Source organism: Emydura macquarii, unplaced genomic scaffold, assembly GCF_026122565.2.
Source record: "Emydura macquarii macquarii isolate MOO-44397 ecotype Brisbane River unplaced genomic scaffold, CSIRO-AGI_Emac_v2 contig_3220, whole genome shotgun sequence".
Taxonomy (NCBI): domain Eukaryota; kingdom Metazoa; phylum Chordata; order Testudines; family Chelidae; genus Emydura; species Emydura macquarii.
The window spans coordinates 3,609,054-3,622,386 of record NW_027133357.1 but is presented as its reverse complement, the minus strand read 5'-3'; the positions used below and the strand labels follow the sequence as shown (position 1 = coordinate 3,622,386).

Genomic DNA, 13,333 nt, shown 5'->3' with positions numbered 1-13,333 from the left:
CAGAGGCTTATTTATATTGTTGTGGCATCTAGAAATCTAGCACATGACCACGTTGTGCTAGGCACTGTACAAACACAGAGCAAAAAGACTGTCCCTGCCCCCAAGGAGCTTACAAACTAAGTATTACAGACTGATGGAGTACAAAGAAACAATATCTGTCAGCATGGCAGGCAGTGACTTTGCAACTCTGCTGGTGGATGACCCGATTCAATAATCATTTAGCACTCTGTCCATTGACAAACATCAATCACGAGTGACTCAGGGTGATGCTCAGGTAGGGAAAGAAACTGTCTTGCTGCAGCTCAGGACAAATTGGGAGGGTCCTCATGAAAAAGGAGGGGAGGGGGAAAATTGTCCCCAAACAGTGAAGATCAGATGAACCCTAACCTGTCCTGAGCACCAAACCCTTCCTGTATTCAGGAGCGTGTAGTGAAGTAGTCGTGATCTGGTTAGCTGGGTTACCCGGAGTATTATGGGATAGAGCCATGCTCAATCCCTCCCTTCCTTTTAGTTAATGAAGTTTTCTCCTGACCTTTGTGATGAAGGTGAATAAAGCAGCAGGTTCCCAGCCTGCAGTCTTGTGAGTAGGCTTATTTTTGTTGCACTGAGCAGTTCTTTTGCAAAAAGGGGAGCTGTTGAACTCCATGGGAGGTGGGCGAGAAGGGAAGGCAAAGAAACTCCACTCTGGATGTTATTGGACATGAGCACAGTTCAGGAGAGTGTTAGCTAAGAAACGATACCCAGGGACCTGGGGTCCAGGGGTCTGTCCCTATGGCTCACTTTGTTAAATAACGTGTCACCTGGGATAATTGTATGGGTTAAACCGCTAGTTTTATGTTCTGCCCTGCTCCTTCCCTACCCCAGCAGCAACGTACCAACCTATCCTATTGAAATCAACATGGGGAAATGTGCCAGGGGAATGCATAGGGTGGGGAAGTACTCAAAGTGGAACAAAGCGAGTATGCCATACACCCGTCTATACGTGTCGTACCATTCCCTTTGCTAATGCAGCCCTTAAAGGAAAGTCCTTTGGAACTGGAGAAGGATGAAATGAGTAGGGCTATAAAGCAATTAATAGTGTCCTAGAGAAATTATTTCCAAACCTCTTGAGTTTAATGGACAATGGAATCCTCTAGACACTGGCACAGAGGAGTGAGGGGGTAACTTTCCCTGCTGATGCCCTTTCTGGGTAATTTCTCCTATCTCTTCTGGGTCAGTGTCTCTCACTCTCTAGGATGGAGCAACAGTCCATAATGATCATATGGTCCTGATCCTCATCCGTGCCATTGCTCAGGTCTAGAATGGTGACTAGAATGTGCCAGTCTCAGAAAGCTGGATAAGCTGGAGCGCTCACCTTCACCAAGTTCTTTCATTACCCAATATGGGAGTTATTAATGAGTCAGAAGTTAGGAGCCTAAATACCTTTTGAGGATCTTGGCACCGGTGGCTGTAAAGCTCTTCGAAGATGAACCGCTCGGCATAATCACAAAGTGCTATTAGTAATACACGATTCTAGTGAAAAGCCGTTCAGAGAAAATGCAGGAGTTGAAGCCAAATGCCTGATTGGCATAACAGGTGCTGGTTCCTAAGGCAGAGTAATAAACAAGGTATATTGTAATGATCCAATTTAAGTGGCTGTACATCGTGTGAATGACTGCAGGGCTCATCATGGAAGTTTGCCTGGTCTCTCTGGAAGATCAGTATCTCAGAGTTGGCGTATCAAACAGCCAAAGACACGAGAGAGAGAGAGAAATCTGGTCAGGAATTTTCCAGTGAAACGGGGCTTCATCAAAAAATGGTTATTTGTAGAACCCAAAATTTTTCCTGGAAATGTATGGGGTTCAGTGAACTTTTGATGAATCATAGGCAGGATTCTATCAGAAATCTGCCAGGTTTCCTGCCAGCTCACCAGGTGGGATGCTGGACCCCAGCCTTCCAGAATCTGCAACTCTGGGGCAGCCAGCCATGCAGACTGGCTTGGGGCTGTCAACACCAGGATTTCCAGGCTCCCTGCCCCAGTGCTGGAAGCCTAAGCGTGCCAGTGCCCAACTTCAGCCATGGTTCCCAGGGGTTTTTGGCTTCAGGCGCCCCGTGAGCCTGGCTGACAGAGAGTCTAGAAGCGCTGGCAGTCATGGCTGGGCCAGGGGTCATAGAGCTTGGGCTTCCAGGATCAATTTTGTTGTGAAATTTTCAAAACGAAGTTTGTTTGATTATTTCAAAACGATTTGTTTTCAGATTCCCCTTCCGCATGAAATTTTGAAATTCTGCTTTTTTCTTCTAAAATGGAACAAATTCTTTCCCAGAATTTCCCGTTGAATGAAAAATTCTGACTTTCGACCATTACTACTAAGAGATTAAGGATCTACATTTTCAGAAGTGCCCGCTAATTTGGATACTCAAATTGAGACGTTTTGGGCTTGATTTTCAGAGGTGTTGAGCACTTAGAACTGCAGTGAACTTCCATCAGTTGGAGCCATTGGTGCTGTACATTTCTTTAAACCAGCCCTCACATGTCTCATTCTGGGCACCCAAAATTAGTGGGCACTTTCAAAAATGTAGGTCTTATTAACTTACACTGAATTGTGCTGTCACAAGGAGTCAATGGCTTTCCATCTTGGAAGATAGGGAATACTTCTCCTAATCTTTGTTCTTAATGATCAATGTGACCTTGTGTATAATAAGGCTTTTTGGAAGGAAAGGGAAATTGGAGAAATGAAGCAATGATTACCTTACTAGAGTTTGCCAATGGGAGATAGGTGGAAAGAGTTTTTACATGGCAGGGCTGTTGAGAAGTTCATGCTTCTGGGCTGGGTTATGCTGGTAGCTGATTAGAAAACCTGCAGGGATTCTTCTTGATCTAAAAGATTTGGAGGACAGAACTGAATGTCTGAACTCCATTTCCACCACCGTTAGCTAATGGCCCCATTCTGTCGCTTTGATTCACGAGTGGTTGAAACTCACGGGACTGCTTTTAGAGCAAGGCACTACTCAACACGAGAAAAGATGTCAGAATCTGGTCCTGAGGTGACTGGAAGGTTGGATCATCCCTCTCCTGCCCTTCATTCCTTTCCCAATGACTACTCAGAAGGGGCTTCTAGCCTTATACAGCTACATCCATTGAGAGAGGGCTTCCGTTCCCCCTGATTTCTGATCTATCCATTGTCCTTTTCTGGTGGCCAATGGAGAAGACCTTGACCATCAGAGAACAAAGAACCCAGTGTCCCACATGCAAACCACACGGGCTCAGCTTTCCCTTCCTAATGTTATTGTTCTGCTTGCAGGTTCCATGTATGATGGTTTGGCTGATGGCTTCAACTATGGGACTGCCCGGGGCAGCTATTATGCCAAAGCCCAGACTGGAAACAGCAACTGGGGGCATTCGGTAAGGTGTTCTTCTTTTATCTGTGCTCTGAGGCATGCTACTGGGGTGTAGAGAGTGCAACCCACAGCATGAGAGTCCATAAGAATTGGTTCCTGCTCAATATGGAGAGTCAACAGTGCCATAGAGACAAGAGTAAGATGAACATCAACAACCTCCAGATGTTCTCATGGGGGAGGGGGAAGAGATTTTTTCCTCTTCTCCATTCCTGGAGAAAGCAATTTGTAGAAGCAGCACTACCAGCCTGGATCTCCACATTCACAATCTGGATCAGAACTCTCCCATGCTTCTGGGTGGATGGTACTTTTCAGTGATTTGGCCATTGAGTAAAAACACGCAGGGGGTGTGGCTGGCAGTTTGGAAATGAAATCTCCCCTTTCTTAGCTTTCTTCTTGCTCCTTTAGTTCCCGCCACATTTGCTATAAATGCTTTATTGCTGCGTCTTTGTCGGCTGTTGAAAGCCAGATGCAGATCACAGATTAAATGCCAGTTCATATCCTCTGTGCTGAATGATCTTTCCAGCACCAGCTGAACGGCAAGAGCTGCAGCCACCATGAGTGACTGGCGTTGTCTGAGCAGCTGGAAGAGAGTGCGTATTTGACCTGTATGAAACAGGGAGGGAGGCTGAGTTGCAACTAGCAATGAACTCGCAGTTCAGATCCGAACCCAAACCTGCCCCCAAACTCAGAGCTGGTTAGAGGTAGGACTTAGGGTTCAGAGTCATAGAGTTTAAGGCCAAGAGGAACCACCCAGTCTTCTAGTCTGACCTCCTGTACATCACAGGCCACAAACACCATCCAGCCACCTCCACACCAACCCAATGTCACAAGAGAGCAATGTTGCAAGAGAGCTCCTGCTGCAGGAGTGCCTCTTTCCCGTCCTCCTTCACGTTCCTGATTGTTTTACCTTCCCTCTCCCTCTGCCCAACTCCTCCTCCCCCACCACCAGCACTTCAGCAGCAAGGATACATTGCTGGAATTGTCCTCTTTCATGTCCAGGGAAATGGGTAACACACACACACACACACACACACACACACACACACACACACACACACACACACACACACACACACACACACACACACACACACACACACACACACACACACACACACACACACACACACACACACACACACACAGAGTTGTATACACACAGCCTCTAGCTCTTCTCCACTGGAAATATTTCCTTTATTACTCATGGTGAAGATTGGTGCTGGGGCATGTTGAGTCTCTTGTAGTTAAGGAGTGGGGTAAAGCCAGCAGGACTGGAGACTATTCATTGCACAGTGTACACGTAGCAGTGAATTGCATGAACTCCGGGAGGGAGGTGATAACAAAGTCAGGCATTGAATGAGATGGGGACTGGGGAAAGCACCTAGTGCAGGCTTAGAAAGGAAGTGAAATAGAGTCTCTGGCAGGGTAAGTTTCCCATGTGATTTTTTTTCCCCCTGGCTTGCACATCTATCCATGGCCACTGCCTAAAGCAACCAGTTGTGGTTGTGCAGAACGTGAAGTTCCTAGGAGCTTTGTGGGTGTGGCTCAATTGCAAGCCTGTTTACAGAATGCTTTTCCAGGCCCTGGTTGTTTCATAGCAGTGGTTGTAATTACTGGAGCTCTGCTTTGATACGCATTGTGCTTGTAGAAGTACCAAGCCATGGCAGACAGCGCAAGCCAGAGCTGTCAAGGGCTTGGCTTCCAACTTTCCATCTCCAGACCTTCTGCATGTCTTTGCATGTGATCCAGCGGCGTGCTCCTAGAGTGGCCCTGATGCTGTCCTCACAGCCCGTGCAACCATAGGAGGTTGTAAGGATAGAACGAAGCCTAGATGTTTAGATTATTCCCAGAGATGGCTGAACCATCCTGTGATGACATGGAACCCTCCCCCTTCACACCCTAATTCTGTGGGTGTCTGGAACAAGGATCTTATAGGAGCATGTGGAGAGAGCATGCAGTGGGAGCATTCAGTAAGATACTTGCAATGCAGGTTTTAATCCAAGCCAGATACATCCAGTAGATCTGCAAGCTCTTTACCTTAATGAGGGGGCTCTCTGGTTACATTGTCTGGCAGAGCAATTTGCTCCCATTTCTGCCCTGCAGTCAGGACACACACCTGTGGTAGCTTTCCTGCTCCAGGACAGAGGGTGACCCCTGTCCCTGCCCATCAGTCCCACCCATCACACTGTGCTATCAGCCCCAGCTACAGGGAGATCCACAGCTTCCTCCTAACATCTTCCTTGATGTTCACTGACGAACGCACTAGCTTAGAGTATGATCACGTCACCTTCTAGGGACTGCTTTGGCCCAGCTACGAAAGCAGCTCCTTTAGCACAAATGGTAACATGTTGTGCTTTGTGTCCTGAGTTTGAGCCCAGCTGAAGACCTGTGATGTCTGTGACTACGTGGGTTACGGTTTGTTACAGCTGCTTCAAACAGCATAGAGATGCATGGACTAAAGTATATGATGTAACAAGCAGCTGGTGAACTGTTATCATTGCCCCAGTCCACAGTCGACAACCTTCCCCACTGCAAGGCATTAGGAAGCTCTGGCATGTGTACAGAATTTCTATTTACAAACTCTGTTGACGTGTTTCACTGGACTCTCATCAGCTAGTTATTTCCCCGCACCCCTCACTTGCTAGCTCACCATACAAATACTGATGGAGAGGGTGCAGTGAATTAGATTATTGCTCTCTGGAGACATACAGTTGAGAGCATCTTCCAGATGTTTAATTTTTGCCATTGAAAGTTTACTGTTGTTATGGCTTTTTTGAGGTTTATCTCAGCAAAATTTTGTGTTCCTCTGAGTTTCCAATATTTAATGAACAACAGGGGAAACTCCAGTTCAGGAGTAAGAACAGCAGTAATGGTGTTAGAATGACCATTTGAGACCGCACCTGGTATCTGCTTTGTTCAGTTTTACCAGCTCTGAGTCTCATTGTCTATTGCTGAAACAACTGGAGACGTTTCAGGAAGGTGGAACATGACTAACCAAATGGGAATGTTTACTGAACATTGAGGCAAACACTTGTCCTCTTGGAAAAAGACAGAGGAGATGACTATGAATGATCAGGGCTTCCATTTTACATCTCTCTCCAAAGATGGCACCAGCAATAGCACAGTGCCCCTAGCGGGGCACTACTTCACTATTGACTTGCACCACACACACACATTCTTCAATTATACACCAGGGCTGCAATTTCCCAAAGTGCCTGAGTCCGAGAGGCTTTCAGTGAGGGTTTTAAGTTCCTTGGTCACTTTTGAAAACGGGACTTAGGGTCCTTGATCACATTTGGTGCTTTTGAAAATGATCTCACAGAACTAAGCAGGTTTAGGCCTGGGTTTACAAGTGAGGTTGCACACTACACCCAGACAGGGGAACTTCTTCCATTCTTCTTGCTCCTTAGAGGTATTAAAGGAATGCAGACACCAACTACCAGCTCCTGTTCTCAGCTAACCGTGAGCTCTGTCTACAAGGTTGCTTGAGACTCATAATAAGTCTAGACTCTGTTATGCAGTTGTCTCCCATTTGCATGTCTTCTACTTTAAGAAATTGAAAAGGTGGCAATGTAAGACCTAATTTTGTTTTTGTGGGGGAATTTGCTTAACTTCTTTCATGATGTCTTGATTGGAATTATAATTTCTGTGACGTCTTAAAGGCCTGAGATAGCTGGCCACTGATGAGAACGTGACATCACTTGCGGTTTTGCACTGAATTCAGACGAAATGCCTGCTATAGTCCTTGCAAACCTTGATTGTCTATCCCTGGAGGTATGACACGGACTAGAGGGAATCCATCTCTGTCTTCTACAGTAAGATATGGTCCCTGCCCTGAAGAATTTGCATCCTAAATATTGTTCGTGTTGGTAGGTGACCTTGAATCACTGATTCTAACCAATGTATCTTTGGTGAGTAGAGGTTATCTAGAAAATCCATGGAGCTGCTAGTTGGCCCGTGGTTTGCGTGTTACTGGTTTATTCTTCTTCCTCTGCAGTTTTCTTTACCTGGAGAATCTGCATCGTCACTCTTGGATTTTCCCTTATATCTCATTTTACTAGGTGATGCACTCTAGCTAAGCGTGTGTGGTCATGTCTCTGGCTAATGGCTGGAACACACAGACATAGGTAAAATCCTGCAAATTACTTATTAGTTAAGTCCAGATTTTGATCTCCTTACTTATGCTGGGTAGTGCCTTACCCTGCACTTGGAACCACTGCAGTCAACTGGCTGTATGAAACAAATAATGGTTTCCTGGAATATGGTAGCAGGAGACACGAGTGAGGATATCAGGACCTGTCCCTATGGGTATCCTCCTTTAGTGCTCTCTTGGTATAATAGCCTTATATAGGCTTGTTCTGCCAGAGAGAGGACCCATGTTTAGGTGAATGTGGGCCCTTCTGTACATTACAGCAGCACGCCACAGGCGTGGTGAATTGTGTGATCTCATTTCGCTGATGGCTTCACGGAGCCACACCACGCAGCAGGGTCTGAGTCACATGCCAGGAGCCTGCGAGAGGCCCGTGCAGGTATTGCACACGCCTGCAGACAGCTTTCATTTCAGTCCTGGAACCCATAGGTTGCCACCACTTCCCCACTGTGCTGACCACAAGTCTGTTGAATGCAAAGAGACTCATCCATGTTGCAGCCGTTGTAACAAACTGGCCAGTGCACCAATGCAGATTCCAAAAGGGGAAGGAAGTGCTTGGACCAGAAGCCCCATGTGACTAGCAAAGCAAAGGGCCCTTTTAGGCCCACAATTTCTTTTCAGTGTCAATGTTGCTCCACCCCCTAGTTTTTTTCTTTTACATTAAAGTTGTGGGGAATGCAAGGTGTTGGATTGGCAGCCCTAGAGACAGGAGTGCTCTGCTTATCCATGAGTGGGCTAGGCAGCAGCATGCTCAGTCTCTGCCAACCAGACAGACAGCTGGCCAGTCTGTGAGGGAAGCAGCAAGTCAGTGTCCATGGCCCATTGACTCTCTAGCCTGTCTGATGCTGCTGCTAACAAGGAGGTAAATTAGTGCCTGTTGTTACACTAATGAGTAAATGCCCTTTTGTGACATTCTCCACTAGAAACTGTACTAAGACCCTCAAACTCATTACATATGTGGGAGCAGCTGGTGCCAGGAAGTGGCAGAGCTCCGGCTACCAGCTTTCTTCCAGCAGAGTTCCACTGCCCAGACTGAGTTCTCCACCAGCTATCTCCGGCTGGAGTGCAAAACGGCCATAGCAAATCAGGGCATGTGGCCTTGTTATCCCCAATCCTGCACTCTCTCTGCAGGCAAAATTCCCACTCACTTCAATAGGAGTTTTGCATGAGTTAGGATTTCAGGCTCACGTTCATTATTTGTTGCTGCTGCAACATCTATGGAGGGGGAAAAAAGGAGGTTTGGGGCACATCTATTAAAGAAAAAAGAGTTTTATTTGTTTCATACAGCCATAAACCTGAATCCTTGAGTCCACATGCAAGGTTTTGAATCCTTCAGAATAGCAGCAAGTTTAGCATTTCTTCCCTGGCCTTTGCAAGTTGGATCATCTCAGAACTAGATCAGCGTCGCCTCTCAGCCTGTAAAAGAGAAGCAACTTCCAGGAGTGGATGGGAGGGGATAGGCGTCTCTGGAGGAACAATATATTTTGGCAACTTTTGCAAGTGTTCCCCTTGCTGTGCTGTGTAACAAGCAGCAGCCACTCCATTTCACAACCAAGATCAAAGGTGTTCATCACTCAGGGTGGGACGCTGTCATATTTCATTGCTTTAGCTTTCCCCTCCGGCCTGGGAGAGACTCGGTCTCGACATGTTTATGTGGCATTGTTTTCTTCTCACTGTCTGCTGCACTAGAAATAAACAAACTGGTAGTAGGCAAAAAAAAAAAAAAAAATTAGAGCTGGATAATAAGATAAAAATTGCATTCCTTGAAGAATTCAGAAATTTTGGGGAGGATCTTGGAGTTGAAAAGCAAATCAGGAGCCCTGCTCCGTTCCTGGTTCTGAACCTTGAACAAGTTGTCTTGCCACTGTGCGCCTCGGTTTCGCCATCTGCTAAATAGGAATCATGATAGCGACTCCTCCCCGCTTAGTCAGGCACTTTATGGTCTGTGCATGAAAAGCACCATAAAGTGCTAAGTGGTGTTAATAATCAGAACAATGCACGTTATTATGTGACTCTTTCTGATCGTTTACGTATTGACTTACCTCCTGTGGGTGTTACGTGGTTTAATTAATGATCCCACAGCACTTTGCAGTCCTGGGCTGAGGAATAGTGCACTAGAAAGGCTTGTTACTTTAGCCGTGGGGGGATTTAGTGCTCATGAAGGAAAGAGTTGATACTCTTGCCCTGAGTCAGGGAAGTTCTGGACTGACTCTGAGAGCTCCTCTCCCTTTGCAACTCTGCCATTGCCCCCAACCCCTTTCCTGGCTGTATTTTTGTATGAATCAATGGCCCCTAGGGACTAGGCTTGGCTTTCCAAGCTTCTTTTACAGGAGTGATGGGAAGTACAGGCTCGAACTCAGGGCCCTAGCAGGATACGAGTAACTTCCATTGATTCAGTGGGACTAGGAAGACCTCGGCTTTCCGGAGCTGCAAGTTTGGGCAGTAATGCAGTATGTCTTCTGGTCTGCTGGTACGGAGTGTAGGAAATTCTGAATTTACCGAGTGAATTCATACTGCTCAGGGAAGGAGAGGGCTGTGCGGAACTGCTCTAGGAAGAGCAGAAAGTCCCGTAGTGAGATCTCTGTGTGGGGTCCCTGACTGTGCTTTTGTATGGAGCTTTGCAAAACTTGCAATGCAGAATGAGTCATGATTTTCTGCCTCGCTTCTAATTTTCAGGAGCAATTTCAGGGCTTCTCCAGCCCTGCTCTGCACTCTTTTAAAAACAAAACAAAAACAAAAAAAAACTACATGCGGGGTTGAATTAAAACCCTGAACAAACACCCACAAACTTCGGAGAAGTTCAGATCCCAGCATTATGAAATGTGGATAGGAGGTTTGCGAGGGAAGTGGTGAATTATTCCCCTTGTTAATCCTCAGACAAGCTTGTTCCTCATAGTAAATGCTGGATCATCTGGCTTGACCCAGATGATACTCGTCCACACAGGTAATGGAAAGAGGAAAAATAACATGATTCTTCCAAAGTGGAGTAGGGGCCTGGGGTGCCTAAACTTGTTCCCCTCCTTCTCCAGAGTTGGCTCCTCTTAGTCCAGATGGCAAACAAAGCCTTCTCCATTTTATCCCATCATGCAGGCCTCAGTTTCTGGCCAAGATGAAGCAGAGTGGGGAATGCCATTACTCAGAGCTACCTTTGGTGCTTGGATTCTGTTATTTTAAGTTGTGATCATCCAGGATTGGATGAACGGGTAGATAGATTTTTACATCAAGAGCACTGAAGTTAGGGCACCAAGCCCACACTTAGAGGTAATTAAGTGATCAATTTAGTTACATTTTAGAGGAAAAAAATGATTCATACAAATTCTTTGGTGACCTGTATCCTCTGTCTGATCCACTGTGATGAGTACATGTGTGCATGGGCATGTGCAATCATCTTGAATTAGTGTACAGACCAGTGAAATTCTCAACCAAGAAACACCGTATGATAAAGGATAACTAAGGTATTATAATTATCATGTTCTCTCTCTGTCTTCCCTCCTGCTCCCTTTCTCCCACCCCTTAGTACCCTTATTATTGTGTCTGGTTCCAGGAGGACTCCCTGAAGGATCTTTACATTCATTAAATTGTACATCTCTAGTGCGCAATCAGCCTCTGCTGCAATTCACGAAAGTATTTTGCTCCTGTCTTTGCTATGATCAGGAAACTAGCAAAGGTTGGAAATGGCTGGTGACACTGTGCTCAGATATGTGTATAACAACTGTTACATTCAGATAGAGGGCCAGATTGTTCTGTTTCTAGTGCTAAAGCCAGCCAGAATTTTTCAGATGAATAGTTTATTTGTTTAAAAAAACCCAGCTTTCGGTCAACTGAAAGTATTAATGTATTTGGGTCAAATTCAGCAAATACTTCTGTTTGGGGGGAAAAATCGATAAGTCAATGTTTTGTTTTGACATTTTCTAAATGAAATGTTTCAACTTTATCATTTCGAAATGAAGTTTAGTTTAGAACTGTCGCTGGCTTTGTTTAAAACAAACCAAGGGTAAAAAAACCCAAAAACAAAATGAAAAAAACGGGAGGAGTAAACTATTTTGGGTCAAAAGAAACAAACATGTTTTGGATTTTTCAGTTCAGCCACCTAACTGCTAAAGTAATTTATTTGCTCAGCTCTACCTAGGGCAAATCTGGAATTCAGAGTGTGAATGAGAGGAGATTTGACCCAGTGTGTTGGCCTGATTGTCCTCTTCTCTCCAAAATGTGGTGTAGGGTGGTAGAGAATCCAGCCCTGTATGTTTATGCAGCAGCATCCTCTCCCTCACCTGTGCCAGCAGTTGATTTTTGGATATCCTCCCCTTCTGGCCCTAAGACTCGGATCAGCAGAGGACATTCTGTGTGGTTGGGAAACTCCATTCAACGCTAATGACCAGTTCTAAGCTGAGAAAGAAGGAGGCACACTGGAGCCTACTTAGCTGGGCTTTGGCCTCTGTGATCATCCTGAGAGGGGAGGAAGAAATGCCCTAGTGGGATGTCACTTTGCATCCAAGCAGGGGAAATGTCTCCTCCATCCCTACAACATGAGTTGACTGACATTGGCAGGGAGAACCTTGGGGTTCTGGCCAGATAACCTTCCCATGTTGCTTGTTAGAGTAGTTCAAAGGCAGAGCCGGCTTACTTATGAACTTATCAGGGAAGCCAGAGCAATTCTTTGGTTTGGAGGGGACCCCCGTTGCTTTTCTGGTGGACGTGCTCATTCCTCAGTAGGAGTTAGAATACAGGGTGTAATGAGCCTGCCAACCAGCAGGTCTTTCTCTTTGCAGTGGTGCCTTCCAGCAGGAGGAATAGTAGGACCTAGGGAAGGGTGGAGAGTCTTGATCCTATGGTTCAATACAAGCCTCAACCCGGGCTCAGCATTTATGGGCTAAAGGGTCGAGACTAAAGATTCCTGATAATAAATGGGCTCTCTTAGCTACTCTGGAGGCCTGAGCAAGCTGTCTGCAGTAGGTTTTCTCATCATCTCACCCCTGCTAGTCAGCAGAAGTTTGAATTCAAGCTGGCAGGACGCGATTGTCCTTTGCATTCACACAAATAGCAACCTCGCTGTGGGCGTACTAGTTGAATGCACGGCGCAGACCAGCGAAGGACTCTGCGTGCAATAAGGAACACGCTGTGCACATGAGGGAGGCACATGGGCGTGTAAGAGGAACTCGGGTAACAGCTTCACCAAGAAGTATCGGGTTAGCATCATACCAGAGAGCCTCACTGCACAGCAGCCCTGTGACACCTTCCATCAAGCAGCGGTGGCAATGTGGGAAAGATGCTCCCTACCCAGGCTTTGTTGTATTCAGTGGCTAATGCCACTCATGTTCCAATGGTTAAAGGCCCCCACCAGGTGGCCTTTGACCAAAGCAATCCTAGTATTTTATATTTTAAACTGATATGTGATATTTAAGAATGGGAACCACCACAGTGACCCCGTTACCATCCAGGCCTACTTCTTGTTGGGAACCTTCTAGCTTTCAGGAATGATGAGGTTGCAGTTAGATTGGGGAGGGGCTCTGACGTCTCAGGAGTGGCTGGGGTCATTCTCTCCTGGCCACCTATGATCACCTTTGCTCTGTGCAAGCTCCCCGGGGTGCTTGATCTCTATGGGCTGGGGGGGAATGAAGAAGCAGCAGGTTGTTCAACTTAGTGTCCTGTCCCCACTACCTCTGCCCGCTATATCTTCCCTTTATGAGTCAATGCAGGGTTTGACTCTGGTAGGATTATTTTGTAGATCTGTCTGCAGTTTGGCATAGATGTTGAGCCCCGGGGTCTTTACTGCAACCGTTCAACTAACTATTATGTTTCCATTAA

General features: G+C 46.2%; 1 protein-coding gene across 1 annotated transcript in view; it reads left to right on the top strand.

Moving 5' to 3' along the window:
- PKP1 (plakophilin 1) overlaps positions 1 to 13,333 on the top strand; it is a 76,844-nt gene that overhangs the window by 32,462 nt on the left and 31,049 nt on the right. Inside the window, exon 3 of the mRNA XM_067531621.1 lies at positions 3,282 to 3,382. Coding sequence (XP_067387722.1) covers positions 3,287 to 3,382 — 96 coding nt within the window. The 5' untranslated portion in view covers positions 3,282 to 3,286. The remainder of the gene's footprint in view (positions 1 to 3,281; positions 3,383 to 13,333) is intronic.